General features: G+C 35.9%; 1 protein-coding gene across 2 annotated transcripts in view; it reads left to right on the top strand.

Moving 5' to 3' along the window:
• ZPLD1 (zona pellucida like domain containing 1) overlaps window positions 1-25160 on the top strand; it is a 237172-nt gene that overhangs the window by 175318 nt on the left and 36694 nt on the right. Inside the window, exons 9-10 of one of the 2 annotated variants that reach the window (XM_032350228.1) lie at window positions 14792-14845; window positions 14927-15040. In XM_032350228.1, the coding sequence (XP_032206119.1) occupies window positions 14935-15040 (106 nt within the window). In that variant the 5' untranslated portion in view covers window positions 14792-14845; window positions 14927-14934. The remainder of the gene's footprint in view (window positions 1-14791; window positions 14846-14926; window positions 15041-25160) is intronic. The other variant, XM_032350220.1, reaches the window with a different exon arrangement.

Here is a 25160-nt window from a genome sequence, read left to right as displayed (position 1 = left end):
GCAAAACCTTGTTCTTTTGTATCAGTGGTTCTCAACCCTGGATGCCCAGTAGAATCACTGACGGGAGAGGGGTACCTGTATGGCTCAGTCAGTTAAGCATCTGACTCTTGGTTTCCATTCAGGCTGTGATCTCAGGATCCGGGGATAGAGGACCATATTGGACTGTTTGTTAGGCTCTTTTTTGGGCTCCCTGCTCAGTGGGGAGTCTGCTTGAGGATTCTTTCCCTCTCTTTCTGCCCCTTCCCCTGTTCATGTCTGTTCTCTCACCCTCTCCCTCTCTCTCTCAAATTAGTAAATAAATCTTTAAAAAACAAACAAACAAACAAAAAAGAGTCACTGAGGAGAGATATTTGGGTATCTGTATTTCTTTCAACTCCTTGGGTTAACTCAGGGAACTCAGCCTGAATACAAAATATTAACCTCACATTTTTACTATGGTTTTCAATGATTTCTTTTTAGTTTTTCTCCAGTAAGTGTATCTTCTTATTTCTATTAAAGATTAAAATGAATTTTAATTTTTGGGGGTTACTAACTTTTAGAAGGTGGCTTTCTGATAGTGTTATAGGGCAAGGGGAAACTAGTCTATGATTTTGTATGTAAAACAGGTTGGGTGAGTTTCACTATCTAGAGAGATAACTAGAGATTTGAACATGGAGTTTCCAAAAGTGATATTTATTATTTTCCAACAGTCTTATTTTGTGCTGCCTAGCTCTCTGATTGGTTGGTTGATGTGGCCAATAAGCATGGTGCAGTGAAAGCAAGGTTAGGAGTTCGATCTTCCTGTAACACATTCTCTGTTCTTTAGCTATGGGTCATCCTACACCTCATCCTAGGAAGCTGCCTTAAAATTGTGGGATTTCTTAGCTAACGTGCTACAGGAAATTGTATTGTGTTCCTGAGATTGTACCGACAGAACTCATCACTGTGAAAAGTAACTTAAAATGCCAGTCCTAATCCTTTGTTAAATCAACAAAATAGTCATTAATTACCTGCTCTGTGCAAGGGGATGACACTTTTTTTTTTTCATCTGTCAGGAAACAGAAAGGAAAAGAAGGTGCAGTTTTCATTCCCTATAGATTATTTATAACATCACACCAGTGAGCAAAGGAGAAAACACTATCATTACAATTTGTCTTCTCTCCAGCTTCTTGAATATTTTCTTTTGCATTTCCTTTCTCTGTCATTAAAGTATTCCCTTTGTGGAAAATATTTCTCTTAATTTCCTTCCAAACTTTTTTCCTTCAATTCACAAACTTCCTTAAGTAAATAGCTATTGCCTCTACTTCCTTAATATAGACTTAAAACAAACATCCTCTTAAAATGCAAACAAATAAATAATCACAATCTGTAACCCTACTTGGAGTCCTTACTTATAGCATGGAAAATATAGTTTTTCTCAGCATTTTTCTATGGGTAACTCAGTCTGGGAATGTTATTTTCCTTTTGCTTGCTTCTTCTGTGAGGCTAATCAAAACATGTTTGTGGGTAGGGACATTCGCCCATGGGCTCTGTGGCACCATGTTGCTGCCTTGTTCTAAATCAGTGGGTTTCAAACTTTCCAGTATGACTCATAGTCAGATATTTTACATTGTAATTTAATATACACTCACCTAAACACATATACATAGTATATATATATTTTACAAAAATATGCCATTTTACTCTATTTCATTCTATTCCATCCTATACTATCCCATCTTTTCCATTTCATGAAAAATGCTCTTCTTGACCCAGTAAACTAACATCCTAGCATAATACTAATTTTTAAAAGGTTCTTCTAATCTAAACTCGTGATTTCCAACAGGGTCTGTGGGTTGTAGAATTCTCCTAAAAGTATCATAGTTGTATAGATACTTGGAAAACAAAGCTGTTTTTGTTGTTCAGTGAAGATTTGTATTTAATGAAGAGGGTTATTTTATTTAGATTTTCAAATAGCACAAATAATGAGATTTCTTTGTGTTTCAAAGACTTAACTTCTATTCTCATTTACACTTTATTCTCTCTCTCTTTTTTTTTTTTTTGAGTCATCCAATGAATGGACTAACTCATTGAAATTCATTTGAAAATTAATTCTGTATTGCTGGGTGACATCTTTTGTGTCAGTCTTTGGGTCAGAGACATTTTTGTCATAATGAGCCCCAGTTTTCAAACTGGTCTTGATGGAATATTTGCTACTATAGTGTGAAATAAACTCTCCTGAAGAAGTGGGATCTCCGTGTCTGAAGAATTTATGTTTAATTTTGCCAAAGACCCCAATTTACGAGTTATGATACAACATTATCTGTAATCTCATCCACAATAATATGTCCTTCTTACCTCCTCCTTTCTGTTCACCCGCTTCTCTCTCACTTATTGACTAAGACTCACTGTAAGGACCTTACCTACTCTGGCCCACAGTCATCTCTACAATTCACCTGGTGCTTCAGATCCCAGAGATTATTTTGATTTATGAGACAGAAGCTGAAATGTTGTAACTAGAGTTATGTCTTATATTCCTAGCACTGGCTATTGCGGGGCTATGATTTTGTTAGAATTATGCTCATCTCAAAGCCACAAAGGCTCATGAGCTCTTTTCTTAAGAAGTGGTAATACCCTTCCCTTCAAAACTCCTCATTATCCAATGTCTTGACATCATTGACTTTGATCCTATAAATAAGTTAGGCTGATTTCTGCTTTTCTGTAATGCTAATGGAAAAGGGATGAAAAATTTTTCAAATGTTCTGTAAAGTAGTTATAATTATTTAGTCACTTAGACTGTGCAAATCTTTATTTTATAGCTAGTAAGAGAGTTCAAGACAAGTAAAGTGGGTTACTTAAGGTATCACAGACTAAGTTAGCTGTAGGTCACTGTATTTTGAGTTTTTATTATGATAAATGTAAAATATACAAAAGATCAAAATAATAGCTAAGCTTTAATGTTTTGGTACAGTGCCTACACACACACACACACACACACACACACACACACACTTTTTTGATAAGTCATTTTAAAACAGAAATATAGCTGCTACTTGAAAATCAGGATTAATGCTTAATTCTTTCCTTTTAATTACTGATTTTCAGATAAAGGATTTAATATACTGATCACCTCCATGAGTGGTCTTTTTAATTCATAAAATAGAAGCATTTAATATGAAGCTAACTGAAATGTTTATATACAGGATTTAAATTTTAGATTCTCCCTGATTTCAACATTGATTCTTAACTAAAGCTTTTGTATATATGTACTACTTGATCTGACTGGCTAAAACTTTTGTGGATCCGACTTTATCATGGCCAAAAGTATTGTATTTTGTCCATGTAATTTTGTTGTTATCAAACATCTAATTTTGAGATATTAGAAATTATTACTTCAAGGAGGTGCTTTTAGTTATATTCTTTTGTACTATCTATAACAAGTGTGCATTACCTGGGAAAACCATTTAGCCACTTGGCATCAATTCCCACATCTAAAAATCAAAGGCAGCTCTGTTGCTTCAATGTATTCCTCAGAGTGATGTCATGAAGGTTAATATTACATTCCCCCAAACAGCTCAACAAATAATAAAAAAGAAATGAACATTAATGAGAACAGGGTTGAAAATGTATTTGAGGCAGAACAAAGTGCTATTACAAATTACCAGTAGCTTATTTTATTTTATTTTGTGACTATTGCTTCCTGAAAGCCTTGAGACCTTTGAGAAACAAACAAAAATGTAGATTCAAGGAGAAATAAATAAGAGTGTAAAACCAATAGCAGCTTATTTATTTTTAATATAATTTTAATTTACCAGAAGAAGAATAGAACTGTCCAAAAGTGGAATAATGCTTTCCCTTGATATGATTGGGATTAATCTGTGAGCCCCTTGCTGATTTTTATTTCTTATAAAATGATAAGAGAGACATGAGGGTGTTCTGGGTGCAACATTTGACACCCCCTCTGTTGTTGTGGAGAGGACAGGAAGGCAGTAGATCTCTAACATCTCCTGATATGGTAAGCCTAAATTCTGATAAGGGAGGTGATTTTAGAAAGAAGGCCTTGAGGAACTTAATACAATTCTCTCCTCCAGTTCTTGAAACATCATGGTTTCTCTGGCTCTTGATAGCTGGAAGTCATCTTAGTCATCTTGTCATCAAACAGTTCACTGCCCGCAAGAGGCCCAACACCACACAGACAATTAGTGATGGAGTGAGAACCGAACCCAAGACATTATTGTATTTAATCAGAAGTATGCTAGTGTTTGCTACCTAAGTGTTACATTATACGAATTGATAGGCAATGTGGAAACAAAAATATTTCAGTGAGTCTCTACAAGGAGGTTGTGGGTAAACACAGACTATAATAAATGACGGTAAAACAACTTTTTCATAAGAAATCTTTCATTATCCCAAGGTCATAAAGATATTCTTCTAAATTAATTTCTAGAAGTTCTATTGATGTAATTACTCTGAAGCTAAAGTGTTTCCCCTCTGATTAAAAACTTTTTGACGATAGAAACACATATTCAGAAATGTGTATTCTGTGTACTTTGTGAAGTCATATCAAATTGGAATTCGTCATCAGCAGATTCCACCATATAATCTTGGGGAGGAAAAGAAAGAAATGTTAATTAATTTAAATAGTATTTTCAGTCTTCCTATTATGCCAGTCAATAAATTGATTTATGACTGTGTAAATGTGAGGTAGACTACATCAAACTAGTACCCTTCAGTCAATCTTAGTTCCCTTGTAATTGTCTGAGTGTGAACATCTCAATATGGAGTATATGAACTTAATGTTTGATGATGTGAATTCTATGTTTAACGTGGCTTCTGAAGCAAAACAACCACTTATTCTGTGTTTAGTGTGAGGTTTTTTTTCTGATGCTCTATATTGAGTAATTGAAAAATATATTCTGAGGTGTCTTAAGATTAACATTCAATTAGAGTTACAAATGACCAAATCTAGCTATTATTAAAGATTTTAAGTTCAGATTATAGCTTTTTATCTATAAGTTCTAGTAGACTGTACAATTTTTAACAAGCCTTTGAGTAATATTTGATTTTATATGCAAAAGCTGTTAATTAACATACTAAAAAGGAAATAAGATATTAATATTTTATCAGATAAAGTTTAGTATGTTTGTAAGAGTTATCTGCTATAAAAAATCTAAAGTATTCAACTAATGCTCAAAGATTAAAAATAGGTTTTTAAATATGTTCTATTTTCTATTTTCTTAAGTATTTCAATAATATATATAATCTTCAAAGTATGTCAATTTTACATAAAAAGTCTAAATTATTTTTTTAGCAGCAATATCTATAATAGCCAAACTATGGAAAAATCTAAATTATTTACTCAGTTACACATCTTAAATCAGAATAAAAGAACTAACTTTAAATAGGTCACACAATTACAAAGAATATCAACATGCATTAGTTCTTTTGACACAAAGAAATGATACTCTAATTTTTGATTATCTTAAATACTTCTATGCCTACATATTCCTGGATTTAGGAGATACTAACCCACTTAGAAAGCAATTATCTTCTAAGCTTACAGCAATTGCTTATTAGTCAGAGGCTTTGACTGGGACAATGGATAGATTCTTATTTGTAAGCATCATGCAACATAGTCTTATTTATTTTCTATACAAGGACTTAATAAATTAGAGAAAAGATTGGTCTCATTGTTGTTATAGTGCACATAACTCATCCAGACCATATAACCCACATTTCTAACATTCTCTAGATTCATGTTACCCATTACCCAGTTTTTCTCTCTGAAACGCCAATGGTACAGTTTTAATCTTTGATTACATTTTGCCTTTATTGACTCTTTAAGATATTTGAAAGAATTTGTCCTGCTTTAGATATTTCTGAATTTTACAGAATCTTGTATTTTCTCATATTATTTTGGGCTGATAGGACAACAGAATTCTTATGGCTATAAAATGATACCAGAGCAGTGAGAATTCTATATTTCAAGAGTCTAAAGGAATGTAACAATTCAAATACAATACATAAACCTTTGCATTTAGTTATATTATCTCTTTGGTCTCTTTTTTTGTATCCTGAATTGGGGAAAGATCAGTTGTAAAATACATTTTACAATTTTCAATTGGAGAAATCTGAATATAGTATTGATATTAGATGCTATTATGAATTAATTGTAATTTTATTGAGTTTAGTAATGGTATTGTGGTTATATGGAAAAGGTCCTTTTATTCTTAGGAAATACATGTTGAAATACTAAAAACCAAATTGTCTAAAACTTAATACCAAATGATGCAAAAATCACCATCACCACAAGAATAGATGGATGGACTGATAAAGAAAATAAACAAAAAATATAAAAAAAATAGTATCTACTAAGTAATACATATTACCTTATATTTATTATCTCCCTTTCTAATGCATAAACTCAGAGAGTAAGGACCATGTTTATTTTGTTCACCACTGGATCCACAATGCCCCAGGTCTGAAACTTAGAAATTGCTCTATTAAAAAAAAAAATGAATAAATAAAATGAGTGAATTAATTAACAGAGGAATTTCAAATAGTGGGGGTACTAAAAAGGGTGCTCCTTTATTCTTAGGGAAGAACTGACCAGGGTATGAAGTTATCTTTCCATTATCATTATTGGTACCCATGCAAATACTTTCGATTTTTTGGAAGTTATGTTGGTATTCAGCCAGCATATGTCAGCATGGTTTCTCTTCTAATTGGCTGGTTCTTCTGTTGTGCCTTTTCATAAATATTTTGTATATTATCTCTATTAAGAAAGGAACATTTTCATTTAGCAATAATCATACTAACTGCTAATTATTTAGCTAATTACAGGGAAATGGGCATTTAAAATAAATAGATAAATTATCATTTTATTACTAATCTGTTATCTTGGTACTTCATGAAAAATGAGAGGAAGTTAATATACTAACATATCTTCAAAGCTGCTTCAGTAGGATAAAATGTACACATACCTTGAAAATGAAACTGGTGAATTATTTAAAAAAAAGGCTTTTAGAGTGACCTAGTTCAATCCGTCAGTACCCCCCCCCAAACTAAGGTGTTAGAATAAATGTTTAAGCTGAACACTGTAGATCATTTAAATTCCATAGATTACTCAAGAAAACCCTCAGCAGAAAGACAAATGAGAGAAGTGGGCAAAGAGAAATAAATGAACAGTGTGTCAGAGAAGATTGGAGAGGGTTTTTCTCTTAGGAACAGCCTTGAGCATTCACGTTTTCTCATGGTATACATCAGCATCTTTAGTCATAAAATTTCTGACTATCTTCTTGATGGCTAAGCATATCTCCTTCTTTGAGGCATTTTTCTGAAAGTACATGGTACATTTTATTCTTTGTTTAGCAAGACAAGGACACTCTATGTTAGAGAGTGTGTATGTACGTAGTAATGGATATTTCTGATGAAAGTTTTTCCACTTTCCTTTTAGTATATCTATTGTCTTTAATGTCCAAGTGGAACATGGAAATAAAGAGCATAGTGTTTCATTCTAGACACCCCATCAGAAAATATGTCTCTTCATTAAATAGTTGTGGTTTCCAGCACTTTAAAACTGATGATTGTGGAGGGTGAACTAATAATTTCTTTTTCTAGAGGCAAGACCATGTAACACTTTGAGACTTCACTGAGCAGGACAGTTGCCTACCTGCACAAATTCCATGCCTTTTTGCCCCAGTTCTTACCTGGGTCTTATTGGTTGCTTTAAAGGGCTTTATTCCTTTAACTTAGACTTTGATCTCTGCTAAAATATACATATTTCTTCTCCTCTTTCCCGGGAGCCCTCTACACTATTTCCAGTCATTTAAATATAATGAACTGTTTTTGATCTTTTCTGAGGGGCAGGCTTGGGTGGGTGATACAGAAGCACCAGGACTGAGGTTATGCTCCCTGTAGAAACCAGCAAGCTTGTGCAGAGCAGGTGGCTAATAAATTCGGAGGAGGGCTGACAATGAGAGAATTAGGGCAATCACTGATGCGAAAGGCCCCTTTCATATTTTTAAAATCTGTATGATAAAATGATCAGCTTTAGTTTAGTGAAAAAAAATCCATCTTAGCATGATGATTAAACATATGCAGAGCTGATGTTTGAATTTCCTATCTTTCTTCCCACCTACAACAGTATCATACAGATGGTCTATATATAGGGAATAAAATTAAGGAAGTAAGAAACTGATAAATGATTGAACCCATTTTTTCTGTAAAAGTTACTTCTTGGGAATAGATAAAAGAACTTTGAACTTGTTCACTTTTTCTCAGGTCACAGAGGTACTATTTAATAAATTGCTTTTCTCAGACACTAAGGGCCACCTTTATTCATCTGAAAAGGTTAATGCAGTTGTTCAAAATGTCCAAGTTTTTCCCAGAGAATAATTTATGTACTAAAAGTCTGTTTTATTTTGGAAATGCCTTTATAATGTAAAAAAAAAAAAAAGTGAAGTACAAATTAAAAAGAGGTAGATCTGGCAGTTCATAACTAAAGTAATTTTTTTCATTTATATGTATTATTTATATATCCTTGACTACCCCATTTAAAATTTTAATACTCCCATTGTTCTACCCCAGAATTTCCTATCCTTCTTTTTGCTCTATTTTTTTTCATAGTGCTTATCACAAATATACTCTATATTTTACTTACAGATTTTCTTTTCTTCTGACTTCCTTACTAGAATGTAGATTCTAGGCAGACAAAAAGTTTTCAGCAGCCCCTCTCACTGGATAGTACCAGGCATATGTAAACATTCAATAGTATTTAATAAATGAATGCAAGAATAATCTTTATTGATCAAATTTACTAAGTGATTGCCATTTTTCCCTTTGAGGAGAGTAGGTTTGTTTTCTAGAAGGAAATGCCATGTGATAGTTGAGGGTGGTTTCTAGAGTCATTGTGCATCGAATCTTGACTTTAATTCTGGTTATCTGTTTAACCTTGGGCAAGTTAGTTAACACATCTGTGCCTTAGTTTTCTATCCCCAGAGTAAGACAAATAAATTACCTATCTCATGGTTAGATGACAGCTATAAAGTGCTTAAAATAAAACGTGTAGAGAAAGGGGAGCCTTCCTACACTCTTGGTGGGAATGCAAGCTGGTGCAGCCACTCTGGAAAACAGCATGGAAGTTCCTTAAAAAGTTGAAAATAGAGCTACCCTATGACCCAGAAATTGTACTACTGGGTATTTACCCTAAAGATACAAATGTAATGATCCGAAGGGGCACGTGCACCCGAATGTTTATAGCGGCAATGTCCACAATAGCTAAACTATGGAAAGAACCTAGATGCCCATCAACAGATGAATGGATAAAGAAGAGGTAAGATATATACACACACACACACACACACACACACACACACACAGGAATACTATGCAGCCATCAAAAGAAATGAAATCTTGTCATTTGCAATGACATGGATGGAAATAGAGGGTATTATGGAAATAGAGGGTATTATGCTGAGTGAAATAAGTCAATCAGAGAAAGACAATTATCATATGATCTCCCTGATATAAGGAATTTGAAAAGCAGAGTTGGGGGGGTTGGGAGATAATGCAGGAAAAAAAATGAAGGAAGATGGGATCGGAGGGAGACAAACCATGAGAGACTCTTAATCTCACAAAACAAACTGGGAGTTGCTGGGGGTGGGGGTTATGGAGAGGGTGGTTGGGATATGGACATTGGGGAAAGTGTGTGATATGGTGAGTGCTGTGAAGTGTGTAAGCCTGAAGATTCACAGACCTGTATCCCTGGACCAAATAATACATTATTTGTTAATAAAATAATAAATTGAAAAAAAACACATTGTGGTACATGATCAGTTCTTAAAACTCACTAGTATTACCATTAAGCCAATCTGTGAAAAGAATAATATCTTTATGGCCCTCATTGCCTAAGTGATATAGTCATGACAATTATGTAGATCTTACAAATATTTTGCCTTAATCATCAGAATTGTTTAGGTAAAGGCATATGTGATGTATATGTTATTAATATAATTTACTCTCTGAAGATTACAGAACATTTATTTTATTTATTTGACATACTCCAGTTAAACCAAACAGAGTAGTGTAATCATTACAAAGGTCAAGCTTGGTTTTGAGTTTTACTCTATCATTTTCTAGATCTGTGACCCTGAACAAGTCAAGGAAAAACTTAAGGATTCAGTTTCCACATCTGTAACATGGGTAAAAAAATAAATCTATGATGGTGGTTGAATACTAAATATAGCACAATGCCTGGCAAATAACAGATCTTGGTAAAAGGAAGGTCAAAATAAGACAATCAAATATGCAAAACTAGAGAACGGTGCTTATGACAGAACCATATCAACTTACATAAAATTGAGAATTGAAAATGAAATTACATTCTTCTGACTCGTTCAATCTTAAGCAAATAAAACAGAATTCATATTTTAGAAGAAATTACCATTTTTAAAAAGAAAATTTAATATGAGAAACTTGGACATATTTGACAGCAAATCACTTGGCCCATGATTTTCTTTGAATTGCCACATATAAAACACAGAACCTTTTAGTGCCAGTTTAAGAGATGGGAGTGTCTCTTTTTATACCTTAGGATTAATACTCCTAAATTCCTTAAAATTCAGTGTTGTGGACCTAACTCTCCTCTCCCTCCTTTATCCCCATCCATTTAAATTTATGAAGATACAAAGCTAAGAAACTCATGCAAAAACCTTGTGCACAATTTCTCCAATTTTTTTTTTTTATCTAAGAACTTGTTATGAATGTTTTAGATTATTGGTTGTGTTAGGCAGTCCTGCATACCATTGTCAGCACTGAAGTTGGGGCACTGGTTGTTGCACTTAGCTATGGTGGAGAAGATGGGAGATACCTTTGCTCAAACAGAGTCTGCTGGAGCCATGATGGGACAGCAAACACAACACGTCCCACCAGAATTGACAATGAAAATTGGGTTCTACTTTGTGATGCGAAGCTCAACTAAGCTTTTATAACCAGACCAGGACTGGAGTATGCATGTCTAGAATTATAGCTGCCTAGGAACTAGGGTGCTTGAGCAAACAGGACTTTATGCTTTAGTGAATGTAAAGAGTCTCAAAATTGTCCCAAATCCCAGGCAATTCCATTTCAGAAAGAACTTTAGGACCTGTGGCAAGATAACATTTCGAAGCTTGCCTCTGTGAGATGATGTTCCGGGTCTCTGTGTGCAGGGGAAATGATGAGATGAGGTGGAGGGTGGGAAGTTTGCATGCTAATAGTTCATCATTTTGTTCTAACTGGCAGGTGGCCTATAAAGAGCCTCTCCAAGTCTTGATATGTGTTATAGGGATCAAAATGTGGATACCTACACAAGAGATGGGGATGTCCTTTAAGAATCTCCTGCTTGATGTACCTTAATATTAACACACAGATCAGTACAAACATCATGATAAATATAATGTCACCCAACTGCACAGAGCTGTTACTAGAACATGGACACCTTGGTGTTGAGCAGTCTAGCTCCAGAACATGTGGCTTTGCCAAAGAAGCACAGGCCCTGTCACTGTCTCTTTTTATTGGATGTACTTGAGAAAGTATCACTTGCATTTCAATATGTGGTGACTCTGAAACTAGTATTTCAGTGTCTTCTGTATGTCCACACTATGCTATGTTCTTTTTTATCCTCCCTGTTTTTTGAAAATTTTTTCTCTTATGTTCAATTAGCCAACATATAGTACATCATTAGTTTTTGATGTAGTGTTCAATGATTCATTGGTTGCATATAATGCTCAGTGCTCTTCACCACACATGTCCTCCTAATGCCCATCACCAGGTTACCCCATCCCCCCACTCTCCTCTCTTTTGTAATGCTCAATTTGTTTCCCAGTGTCCAGAGTCTCTCATGGTTTGTCTCCCTCTTCATTTTCTTTCCATTCGGTTGTCCTTCCCTTTCTCTGTGGTCCTCTGTGCTATTCCTTGCGTTCCACATATGAGTAAAACCATACGATAATTGTCTTTCTCTGCCTGGCTTATTTCATTTAGCATAATCTCCTCTAGTTCCATCCCTGTCAGTGCAAATGGTGGGTATTCATTCTTTCTCATGGTTCCAGTGTATATATGAACCATGTCTTCTTTATCTGTTCATGTGTTAAAGGGCATCTTGGCTCTTTCCACAGTTTGGCTATTGTGAACATTGCTGCTATGAATGTTGGGGTGCAGGTGCTGTATTGTTTATGCACTTACAGTTTCTAGTCTTGCAATCATCATCCTGATTTTTAAATGACAAATACAGAGAATGACTAGGGGGTGCTTGAATCCATATCTGGTGAAATAAAAATCAATGTATATTCTGTTGACTCAAACTTCTATCTCTATCTTTTTTTCATCAAAAAATATTTATGAAGGGTTTTAATCTTCACAACAGTGCTGCCACCACTATTGGTAGGCTGTTTCAAATAGCATAAGTTTCTCAACCATTTTTGGTAAACATAGATGTATCCAGTTTAGTCTGTAGCAATAATTCCCACAGTTTTCATAATGAGGGACTTTTCTCTATTAAAAAATAATTTTCTTCCTCATAATGCCTGTATTATAAAAATCTAAGCAGATTGCATTTACCACATAAGAATTTGTTTATCCATTTCGGATGAAAATGTCTATTAAAAATCTGTTAATTAATAGAATGCCTGGATGGCTCAGTTAGTTAAGGGTCAGACTCTTGATTTTGGCTCAGGTCATGATCTCTGGGTCATGAGATCAAGTCCTGTGCTGGGCTCTGTGCTGGGCATGAAGCCTGCTTAAGATTCTCTTCTAGTCTCTCTCTTCCCCTCCTCCTGCTTCCTGCTTGTACTCTTTCTCTCTCTCTAATTAAAAAAAAAAAAAAGAAAAGCAAAAAGATTTATTAATTCATAAACTTAAAGAAAAATAACTGATAACTAATGATAAATAACAACATAAATAATGCTGAATTTATTTAATAAGAGATGATATTTAGGTAGTGTGAACAGCAAATGTTACTAGAAAGACCTGGAGTTGAAATCTGGTTTCTCCATGTATTTTCCATGCCACTTAAACTTCCTGAGACTTATTTGTCTCTCTCTCTATATATGGAATAATAAATGCAATCTCATCCAGTTATTATAAGGAATATGAATTAGAGACAATAGGCAAATGATCTGGCTCACAGTGTCTTCTTCATGCATAGTGTCCAAATGGTAAATGTTATTTTTCTCCTATGAAAGAATATAAAAGCTAGAAAGTGTTTCAGAATAAAAATCACTCATCAATGAAAATTCTTGACTCTGTGAATCCTAAGGGATGGATCCACACTGCTCTATCTAATCTAGAAATGTCTATTTTTCTAGATCAGGAGACAACAGTATGAGTCTAGAGTCTCCAAAGCCTTGAGGGAATCCATGGGAGCGATCATGAGAAGGCATATGTGTACTATCTGAGAAGGGTAGGGTGTATACTAAGTTTGTGTGGGATGGATCTACTGCTCAAAACAAGCTGGTACCTTCCCTACTAGTATTCCAAAGGCTCCAAAAGAGCAAGGATTTCTTGTCTATTTGAAGTGCCTTGAGGAACTAGACAATGATGTTATAGATATGGCCAAGAGAGCCCAGGATCTGGGTCAGCCATTTCTGTGAAATTTTAGTTTACTGAATGTCCTAGGGAATCAGAAGTAACCAGACATATGGTTGTTCTCCCGAAAGTTATGAGGCTGGTACCTGAATAGCATGTTATAATGCTGAAGGAAGGAAGCCCCTGTTGAATATTTTTTCTGTCTATTTTTGAGAGTAAACTCATGCCTTCCTTTCCCACATCCTTACCAAAGTGACTTTGTTCACCATAAACTTGTTATACTAAAATGATGGTTCAAAAGCAAAATATATTTCCTTCCTTTTGTTAAAGACTTGATTAATCATCTAAGGGCAGATCTTTAAGGGAAGCTAAAATACCATCCCCCCCAACCCCAAGCTTTTAAAATGCACTAAATTATTTGAGTAAACCATTTACAATTTTCTTTTCTTTTTGCTTTCTATACACAGACCAAAACCACCAACCCAAATGATTTTTTTTTTTTTCAGTGCACAAATTGCACTGAGACTAAATTGGGTGCTTTTGGAAGATGTTTTAACTTTATCTAGCCAAAAAAAGGGCATGTGGGGGAAAAAAAAAAAAACACCAGACTGACTGGTGTTTAATTATCAAAGCCAGTTTATATTTGTTTGTTCAACACAAAATGACAATTTAAAAAATCACTTTCCATTACTTTCTCCTAAGAATTCAAGGTGCTCAGTTATCTGTATAATCAGTCTCATATACCCACAATGATGAGTCATCGATGGAAGGAGGATGTCGGTTCACACATAGTATTCTTCTATTCTTCCTTTTGCTTTAGCCCGGTGTTTCTGGAAAAAAAAAAAAAAAAAAAAAAAAGCAAATGATACACACAACACTGATTTTGAGAAGCAGCACTAGTCTAGAATTCCTTTGTTGAGGGGAAATTTTTCCTGACATTGTTTAACTATTAATAGTATAGAGAATTCTTTGAGAATCAAGTATTGAGTGTTAAATCCCTCTTAATTATATTGGTATTTTAAAGTTTAAAATTGTCTCTACATTGGTCAGTTTGTCTAGATATGTTGTTCTAATCTGTTAAATATTTGGTTTGAGTTCTTATTTATAATACATTTTCTTTTGCAAGCTTTATGACTTATATCTTAGTTCTTCCACTAGAACAGTCTGGATTTGTCACCCTTAGCAAACTGACACCAAAGAATGGGAGCAATTTACAAATATTGTCACCAAAATGTCTGCCCTGTTTCTGATAATTATTTCTCATAATCCTCAGACTTTAAATGAGCTTTGCCTGCATGGAGATAGCCTGCCAGTCTCCTATCCAACCGTGAGTTCAGATCAGCCTCAGTCTTTCCAGCAAGAAGGAGTGAAAGCTGGTGATGTACACATGATAAGAACTCTTTTCTAGGTTTTGCAATGGAACGAATATGGTTGCTGTTGCTTCTAGCAATTGGAGTGCTTCTGGGGTCTGCTCAGTTTAATGGCTACAACTGTGATGCCAACCTCCACAGCAGATTTCCTGGTAAGTCTGAACCTAATCCTTTCTCTAATTGCAGCTGCAAAGAGTGATTATGTTTGAATAGTAAGGCCCTTAAATACATATGGAAAATGGAGGGAAGTGATATCCATCTACATTAAGTGGATATTAACAAGTGGCAAATGACAAAAGACATTTTTCTGGAGTTGTAATTTATATCCAGATTAACATACAAAGTGTTCATCATAGTTAATATTATTATAATGGCTGCTCACAAATGTGAGAAATATCGGTTATTGGGTGATAGAATTGGGAGAAGCTAATTTCATCAAAACTTGCTTAATTAATGCCCTTTTTTTCCCCCTCATAAGTTAATCCAGAAATTCAAAACAACCCTTATATGCTAACAGTTTTACTTAGGAATAATACTTAAGAAAATGATTGTGGGCGCCTGGGTGGCTCAGTGGGTTAAGCCGCTGCCTTCGGCTGAGGTCATGATCTCAGGGTCCTGGGATCAAGGCCCGCATGGGGCTCTCTGCTCAGCAGGGAGCCTGCTTCCCTCTCTCTCTCTCTGCCTGCCTCTCTACTTGTGATCTCTCTCTGTCAAATAAATAAATAAAATCTTTAAAAAAAAAAAAAGAAAATGATTGTGAGATATTGTGCATTACTCAAAAATATTATTTCAATGGTGTGTTGGTCATTTCCAAAGCACACAGACCAACTTGACGATAATGGCCCAGCAACCATCAATGTTGTGGACAGACAGGAGATTTTGACCAGATTGATGGACATGTCCTACAGGTTCCTACAATCTGCACTCAGTGAGAAGTAATTCAGTGTTTCATTTAACTATTCATCATTTTATGTCAGCTAAAGTTATAGATTCACAGATAAACATTTACAAAATAAAGATTAGATATTCTGGAATCATTTTTCCAAGTTTGCCATGCAAACTGAAATACTTCCGGTCATGTTTTACATTTTCTAAACCTGCCAGTACTCCTGTGTTTGGAACATGCCAGAGCAACAACAGACTTGCATAGAGTAATCACTAGGTAGTTATGTTGTTGATGTGGGATTTCTAATTCACCTGAAGTGAGGTAATCTGTATCTCCAGAATAAAGATCCAAGTATGTAGGAATGCATTCAAGAACCCAAGTGCTTGGCAGGTTAAGTACAACCTGGAGGTCAGGATGGGAAATGTCTAAAGGTAAGTCTAGCAAGGTGTTCTAAGGCAGGGATGTTAACGATTTTGAATACCACAAAGGAGGGCTTTTAAAAAATAATTTTTGCTATGGAAAATTCAAATATATACAGAAGTAGAGAGGAGTAAAACAAGCATTTGTACTGATCACCCAACTTCATCAATTATTAACACATACATTTTGCTTCATCTCTCTCTTCTTACCAGCTCTCTCTCTGGAATAATTTAAAGTAAATTCATTATTCATGTTTCAGAAGTGTATATGATGGAAAAGAACTTAAAATAGTTATACTTTATGTATATGTCTAATAAAGTTAATGATAATTCCTTAATATATCATCTAATACTCAGCTAAGTTGCCTCTAATACATCCGCATGGTCCATTTATTGACATGTGTCTTTAGTCTATTTTAATTTATAGTAGTTTTATGTCCCTTGCTTTTCTAAAATGTTAAGAAATGTGGTCATTTGTTTTGTGGAATTGTGGCTTAAATCTGGTTGATGTAGCTCTGGCATGTCATTTTACATGTTCCTCTTTTCCCATACACCCTATAAACTAATTAGGGCTAGAAGTTTGAGTAAATTCAAGTTTGGTTATTTTGCCAAGAAGACTTTGTGAGTTATTCATGTGAAGTATTTTGTCTTTGATCTATAGGCAATGAAGACCCATTGTGTCCTTCTAAATATATTATTTGAAGGATCTGACCTGGTCACATTTTGTTTTAGAAAGCCAACTTTGGGAAAAGTGAAAGAATCAAGTTAGAAGAATCTAGAGGCAGAGAGAAATGTCATGCAGGCAGGTCTGTGGGAGCAGCAGAATGAAACAGCTCTTAGAGATATGTTGGTGGTAGAATCGACAGAGCTTGAGAGCTGGTTCAGATGGGGAGGTAAAAGAGAAGATGATGTTCATGTCTTAGACAATGTTTTGAATTCAGATAACTGGGTGGTGATATTGCCAACTAACACCAAAAGTATAGGACATTTGAATGTTTTAGAAAAAAGTTTGGGTTTGAAAATAATGAGTTTGAGGAGTTTCTAGAACTTCTAATGGCAGCCTCTATCGAGTAGTAGAAAAAAATGGACCTGGGTCTAAGGAGAGAGGTTGGAACCAAAGATAGCTATGTAGGAGCTGAATCCCTGTTGAGTAAGTAATGAGTGGGGAATAGGAAAATAAAAGGTAAGAAAATAGACTATTATTTTAGATAACATTGGTGATGAAGGAAAGAGGAGTAACCTGAGCCAGCAACTAAAATATGAAGAGAGGATTTGGGGATTAGAGAACTTGAGGCCATTTAGTATACACGAGTAAAGGGAAAGTATTCAGAGATTGGGAATAGCAATAGAGAAAGAATTGATGTGATGAGGAAAGAAAATATGGAAGAGAGCATAGATGCAGGTGGAGGAGTTAACCTGGGGAAATTGGTAACACTTTCTCTAGGAGAGAGGGAGAAATAAAAGACACAGAGAAGTTAAGGGGTGCTCATTGTGACATGGGAGGCAGAGGCAGAGACCCACTGGAGAGTGAGGGCCCAGGGGCCTGGTTGGAGCCAGAGAAAGTAGTCAAGCTGTCCCCTATTATGTGCAGAAAAGAAAGTCAAATGTAAAAAGATTGTTCAGCAAAGAGGATCTACCTGATCTTGTACTTAATACTTGTAAAGGTAAATAAAACATGTAAATGAGCCAGGAAGAGGCTAAGACAGGATAAGGAAGTATTTTTCATATAGAAAATTTAAAAATTATGTTAAAACACTCATTTATAATGGTGCCCACCAACCACCTGCATTAAAATCACCTGGGATAGTTGTTAAAAGTGTTTTACCCCAAATCTATTTACTTCACTGTTTTACACCAAAAATGTAGTGTCCAAATCTCTGATAGTGGTGTATTTTAAATCCTGAGGATGAGTCTAATGCATATTTATGGTTGGGAAAAACTGACACATTGTATACTATTATTTTCTTTAGCCCATTATTCCAACTAAAAACATAGTCATGTGTTAGGGGAATAAAATTAAAGACAAAATCTTCCCGCCATCCAAAAATGCTCTCTGCGAGGAGAGTAGAGACAAAATCACTTATCATCCAATAAGCATTAAACCAGAATGTGAGGCTTATCATAAACAATCCATCAGGAGAGTGCAAAGACAGAAAGAAAACTTACCCTTTTATGTAGCCAAGCAGATGCAACACATCACATATGTTTTCAAGATAAACAATAACTAGTCCTCCAATAAGAGGACTTGACAGCACCATTTGTTACATATAGTTCATTCTAAATATACCTGGTAATTGCGATGACCATCTGTGTTAGCATATTGGCTTTATCTAGAGGAAAAATAAACTCCTATCTTTACAAAAGGAAGTCCTTTTGTAATTTGGAGCCATGCTGCCTCGAAGGGAGGCTCACACCCACCCACCTACAGATATAGGGGGCGCTATTTTTCTTGATGTTTACATTTTCAAGAGATGGTTCCCTGATCCTTGAGAAACATTCCTGGGTCATAAAGCTGATAGCAGGCCTATCTAATCTTCAGAGGATTTATATACTTAGGATTACAAGTTTTCTAAGTACAAGTATTCAGAATTACAAGTTTTCTGATGTAAATGATTTAAGAAAAGGGAGGGAGAAGTTTCTTCCTTTATTTTAAACAGAGAGAAGTAAACCTCATTTTTTTTTTTTTTTAGATTTTTTAAAATTTATTTGACACATCACAAGTAGGCAGGGAGGCAGGCAGAGAGAGAGGGGGGAAGCAGGCTCCGTGCTGAGCAGAGAACCTGATGTGGGGCTCTGTCCCAGGACCCTGAGATCATGACCTGAGCCGAAGGCAGAGGCTTAACCCACTGAGCCACCCAGGTGCCCCTAAACCTCTCAATTTGTCCTTATACATGTTTTGTCCTTATACATGTTAAAACTTCTAGTACTGTTTGTCCTTATACATGTTAAAACTTCTAGTACTGTTCAGCTTAGAGAACAAATATCCAGACTTTCTAAATGTGCATGCACTCACATGTGTACACATATTATGCACACACATATTATTGCAATGAAAAATCTGTATTAAAGAAGTCTAAGATCTGGAGAATTCAGAAGTCCCAGGAGAGGCTTTAAGTTTATATGGGTATTATTTTCAAGTAAGCCTATTTTTGCAGGTCATTTGCAGAAGACTAGAATGAGCAAATAAAGCATAAAGGTTAATTGCTCACTCCCCTCTTGACTTGTGGCTTCTCTTTCACATCAGGATCACCCTTGATGTCATCAGGAATTCCACAAGCTGCTTAGATACTAAGCAATGGGGTAGAATGAGAATGAGTCTGGCAAAGGAGAGGGACTATCTAAATGCAAAGTAATGTTAATAATGATGAAAGTAATCATCTCACCCTATCTGACCTTTGCTGTTTCATGACATTAGAACTATTTTCTTTAATTTCCATGGCATTTATCCTTGGGCTAAGGGAACTGCCATGGTTTAATTCATTTTAAATTTAAAGGGACTCCATTTAATTTTAAAGGTAGTTAACTCTTGGCTATCCAAGCTGATAGTAGGGGACAGACTTATACCCCACTGACATTATGGTAACACTCTTCCCAGAATAAAACTCAAATCACAGTTGACTTTTAGAGTACCACAGAATTATTTAGCTTAAATTAGATATATGGATAAATGCATTTGGCCTCTGTGACTGACAAATACATTTCTGGAACTACCCCACCTTTTGGAAGGTGGTAGCATATAAGGGTTAGCCTCTAAGAAGTCTTTAATAATAAAGGCACCATCGAGGAAAGATGGGGCTTATAGCACCAGAAACTGTGGCTCGGCGCTCTCTTATAGTGAACTAACCACTCATGGGAAACTGAATATATCAGTGTTACACAATTTGTCATTTTGATTTCTACTTAAAACAACACTAATAAGGAAGAAAACAATGGGTACCATATATATTTTTTTTAATTTTTAATTTTTAATTTTTTTTTAATAAACATGTATTTTTATCCCCAGGGGTACAGGTCTGTGAATCACCAGGTTTACACACTTCACAGCACTCACCAAAGCACATACCCTCCCCAATGTCCATAACCCCACCCCCCATCCCCCTCCCCCCAGCAACCCTCAGTTTGTTTTGTAAGATTAAGAGTCACTTATGGTTTGTCTCCCTCCCAATCCCATCTTGTTTATATTGAGTGAAATGCACATTACTAATTCTTTCTTGTAGTCCTTATGACAAACCTATAAAATCTTTTAACATCATTTTACAATGGGGAAATTGAGGATTAGCATCGTTTAATGTTGCAAAGCTAGAAATTGACAGAGATATAAAACTAAGACCCTTTCCATCAAACCATGATGCCTTAAAGTGAATACTAAGTTTAAAAGAATCAAAGTGGGAATTATCACATCAAACAATCTGAAAAATCACATAATAGGGAAAATTGTTTAGCCTTTTAAGTACTTGCTTGACTAAGGAAATCTTTTTTTCCAGTGATATTTATTAATATTTCAGTAAACATAAGTGTTTTACAGGAGATAAAATTAAGAATCAGCAATTTAATTGAATTTATGAGTGGGTCAAGCAAAATGAACTCTCTAATCTTATGTTAGGTTCTGCTTGACCATTGCATTATCCTGTGCCCGAAGTAAAAGTGGTTAATGGAATAATTATTCAAGGGAATATGTTTTGGACTTTCTGTGATAAGAAAGGCCTACTCTCCTGCCTTCCCATGTAGTAGTAGTGTTTTGGTCTCCAAGTTGTCCAGAGGATGCCTGCCTTCTGCATTGCACCTGTGACTGCCATTACAAGACCAGATGAAGCAGAAGAACTGATCCAGGCAGCGATTGCTGATCACTTCCTGATTAATCTAAGTGATAAAATGCAGTGGCAGGAAGAATAATTAGTCACAGGTTCAGTGGCTTAGTAATTCAGAGTCCATACCCTTCTTTATTTCAATAAAGAATTTCTTTATTGCATGAATTTTTCACTTCTTCTGCTTGTGCAAGTAAAATCCATATGCTTTTTCCTGCCGGAAAGAGATGACCAATCTCTTCTGGTTCCAAATAATGTAGAGCAGATAGTAATGAATGTAAGTCTGCAAAACTTGCCTCAGACTGCATATGAATTTCCTGCAGCACTAGAAACAACAGCTTGTATTTGCTAATGAGAAACAGATGTGAAAAACCAAGGTGGCAAGAAACCTGGTCCATGTAGAAAGGGAACTCGAATTCCTAATCTACCTTCAATTTTCCAGGCTGCTGGTGTTTTGTGTGGATGAAATTTCACCACCTCTTTGGGACTTCTTGCTCATTTAGCACCCAAATCTCAATATTGTATAAAATCTTGTTGAGAAGAAAATCAACTTAAAAAATGAGTTAAAACAATGAACATAGCATCTGTTCTCTAAGCAATTTTTAGTTTATGTTGTGCCAAATATTTCTTCCCTCATTTTACAGAGTCAGAAATGGAAGTGATATACAAATTACTCATAATCTGCTAAAATGGCACAAATTAGTATTGGAATGTCTATTGCAGTTCAGGAAGTAAATTCTTTCCAGGTGAGATTTCTATGGCACTACAAAGCAGTGTACTCTTCAGTATAGTAAAGGCTCCTCCTGCTATATGTAATAGGCTTTGGTTCACACAATCAGTTTTAACCCAATGCTACTTCGAAGGGCTTGTAATCCAACCCATGAACAGAGGTGGAGTCATATTCACAGCGTCACCTGCATCTGCATCTGTGTCTGACCTGCACAGAGCCTCCATCTGCTCACAACAGATATCCACCCCCACCTCAGGTCTCCTTCGGTTTGGGGAGAGTGCCCAGAACATACTTGTCATTTGAGGTGCTCCACTGATTATTGAACTGATGTGGTTTTTGCAATGGGGGAGAGGTGGGGAAAGAAGACTGATCCTATTCCCAGCTTTGTTTCATACACCGCCACCTGAGCACTAAGATAGATTCTTTTTGGACTCAGGCTCTCAAAGTTTTTTATGAGCCCTCTTTCACTGAGATTCAAAACCAGTTGGTTTCTCAGGCACAGAAAGGAGTCAGGATTCATCGCCTTCATGCTTCCTCCTCCCCTTCTCTCTCCCTGTCCCCCCCTTCCTACCTCTCATCCTTCTTCATCCAAACTTTTTCTTGTCAGCATGGAAATCGTACAAATGGGCATTTGGTGGGTGTGCTTAATCCTACCAGATAGAATCCACCCTAAGGGTTAGATTCTGCCCCAAGTATATAGGTGTTACTAAGCAGTTCAAGTGACTAAAAGACTTGCAATATTGGCATCACCTAGGGGCTTGTGAGAAACACACAAATCAGCCCCCGCCCGCCGAGATCTCCTGAATCAGAATCTGCACTTTAATAGGATTCTCTGATAGTACATATGCTCAGTAAATCATAAGAAGTGTTGGTTTGAGGGCACCTGGGTGGCTCAGTGGGTTAAGCCTCTGCCTTTGGCTCAGGTCATGATCTCAGGGTCCTGGGATTGAGTCCTGCATCGGGCTCTCTGCTTAGCAGGGATCTTGCTTCCCTCCCTCTCTCTCTCTGCCTGCCTCTCTGTCTACTTGTGATCTCTCTCTCTGTGTCAAATAAATAGATACAATCTTAAAAAAAAAAAAAAAAAAAAGAACTGTTGGTTTGAGAATGGTGCTCATGATGTCTTCCTAAATTTGTGTTGCTACATAGCCACACTGTGTATGTCAAGTCCAGGTGGCTGTCAAGCACTTGCTCACTATTGGTGACAAGAGGAATCAGCAAATCTATCACTGTTAAGGGAAAATAATTAAAAAAAAATCATTATTAGTAATGAGGCAAGATAATTAGTTACCAAGACTAATGCATTTTAAAAGGTTAAATACCTAAACAAAAATAGAAAAAATCTATTAATTTCATATTCTTTAATGGGTTGAATTTTCTCAATTGGAAGTCAGAAAATATGTGACATTAAAGATATTGATGTTTGACTAAAACTCTGAAAACAGTAATAATCTCAGGCACTTGGCAGAGTACAGATAGGAAATATGAGTTCTGGATGAACAGTCAGGATGACACTGTATTAATTGCACACATATTTTCTTTGTGAATCTTGGAACTTATTATTAACCATTAGAAACCAGGTATGCTGTTTGTGAAGGAATTGAACTAAGCATGGTTTTTTTTTTAAGATTTTATTTATTTATTTGATAGAGATCACAAGTAGGCAGAAGCGGGCGGGGGCGGGGGGGAAGCAGGTTCCCTGCCCAGCAGAATGCCCCATTCAGGGCTTGATTCCAGGATCCGGGGATCATGACCTGAGGCAAAGGCAGAGGCTTTAACCCACAGAGCCACCCTGGTGCCCTGACCTAACCATGTTTTAATAGACATTTGATGCATATTTGTTAGGTACCTGGGGAGATCCAGAGCTTTCAATGAGATCATAATCTACTGGGAAAGCAAATATCCACTCCCAGACATAATGTAAGCAGGTCAGTAGCCTCACAGTTAAAGGAATGCATGATAGAGTCCTTCCCCTGAGAGATGAGGGAAAGTCTCATTAAGTGGACAACTTAGATATTATTTTTCTCTTCTCAGCTCATCTCCCTTCTTCAATGCCGTCATGAGTATTTCATCTATTATTATTGTTTATTAGTGATACATTGAGTATTTGGTGATTCTCAAATTTATGTTTTCTGTTCTTTGCTATACTCCAAATATTAGAATTATATTTCTGACTACCTGTTGAACATGTCTCCTCTTTTTCTTTTCTGTGTTCCTATCTCAGGGAATGACCTAGTCACCCACTAAAGCTAGAAATCTGAATATCAGTTTGACATCTATCTCTCTCTTCATGCCATCATCTGATCAATTTCTCTTAAGTTAGTCCATTAGAATGACTTCATTTCTATGGATGGATGGTTGGATGCAATCTCCACACCAACATGGGACTCAAAGTCCTGATCCCAAGATCAAGAGTCACATGCTCCTCTGACTGAGCAGCCAGGTGCCCAGGAACGGTTTCATTTCTTCTCAATGGTCCCTTCCAAACAGCTCTCTCTTACAGAGGCATGGTTGTATACAGCATGTAAGTGAACCTCTGTCATGTCTTTATCAGGCTGCTCTATAATTACCTAATTTTTCTGCCTCCTCTAATCAAACATGAACATCGTGAAGTAGTGTTCTTAATGCCTTTATCTTCAGAGTCTAGCAAAGAGACTTAATATGGATACAATAAGTAGTTTTAAAAAGTTCGTTTTTGACATGAAGTAGCATATAGTTTAGATCTTGAAAATAAATAGGAACAATAGGTTCTAGCTTGTATAAAACTGATGGAACTGATTTTATCTTAAAGATTTTTATTTATTTACTTATTTCAGACAGAGGAAGAGAGAGAGAGAGAGAGCATGAACAGGGAGAGGGGCAGAGGGAAAAGCAGATGCCCAGCTGAGCAGCAAATCCAACATGGGGCTTGATTCCAGGACCCTGGGATAATGACCTAAGCCAAAGGCAGATGCTTAACAGACTGTGCCACACTGGTTCACCACTGATTTTGTCTTAAACTCCTGTGCACCCTATCTTTTTTTCTTTTTTCTTTTTTTTTAATGCATTGACCCCAGAGTTACTGATTTTCATGTGAATATTTTTCTATTTTCAGACAGTGGAAGAATATTTTTGAGCCACTGCTCTGTGGGGCTGAGTACTAGCCTACAGTTCAAATTTTTTGGGGGTGTCACCATGTTTGTATCAGAATATGTGTATGCAGATTATTTGAGTAATGTATTGCTCGGTGCTCTTATTATGCTTGGTAATAATTAGAGAATGTTAGAATAAATATGCTTATGTTAATGAAAGTAAATGTAGATTTCAAAGTTAACAGTATTGAGATGAGATGAAGATCAGTCAGTCTATCAAAAGCTGGGGATCTTTAGTCTCATCTGGATGCCATTGGATTTAAGCTAGTTGAGTGTGGAATTGTTGAGGAAAAAGAAGAAAGTT

The sequence above is a fragment of the Mustela erminea genome, chromosome 1 (assembly GCF_009829155.1).
Source record: "Mustela erminea isolate mMusErm1 chromosome 1, mMusErm1.Pri, whole genome shotgun sequence".
NCBI classification, from domain to species: Eukaryota; Metazoa; Chordata; class Mammalia; order Carnivora; family Mustelidae; genus Mustela; species Mustela erminea.
The sequence above is the reverse complement of the archived record's forward strand: the minus strand, read 5'-3'. Positions and strand labels throughout refer to the sequence as shown.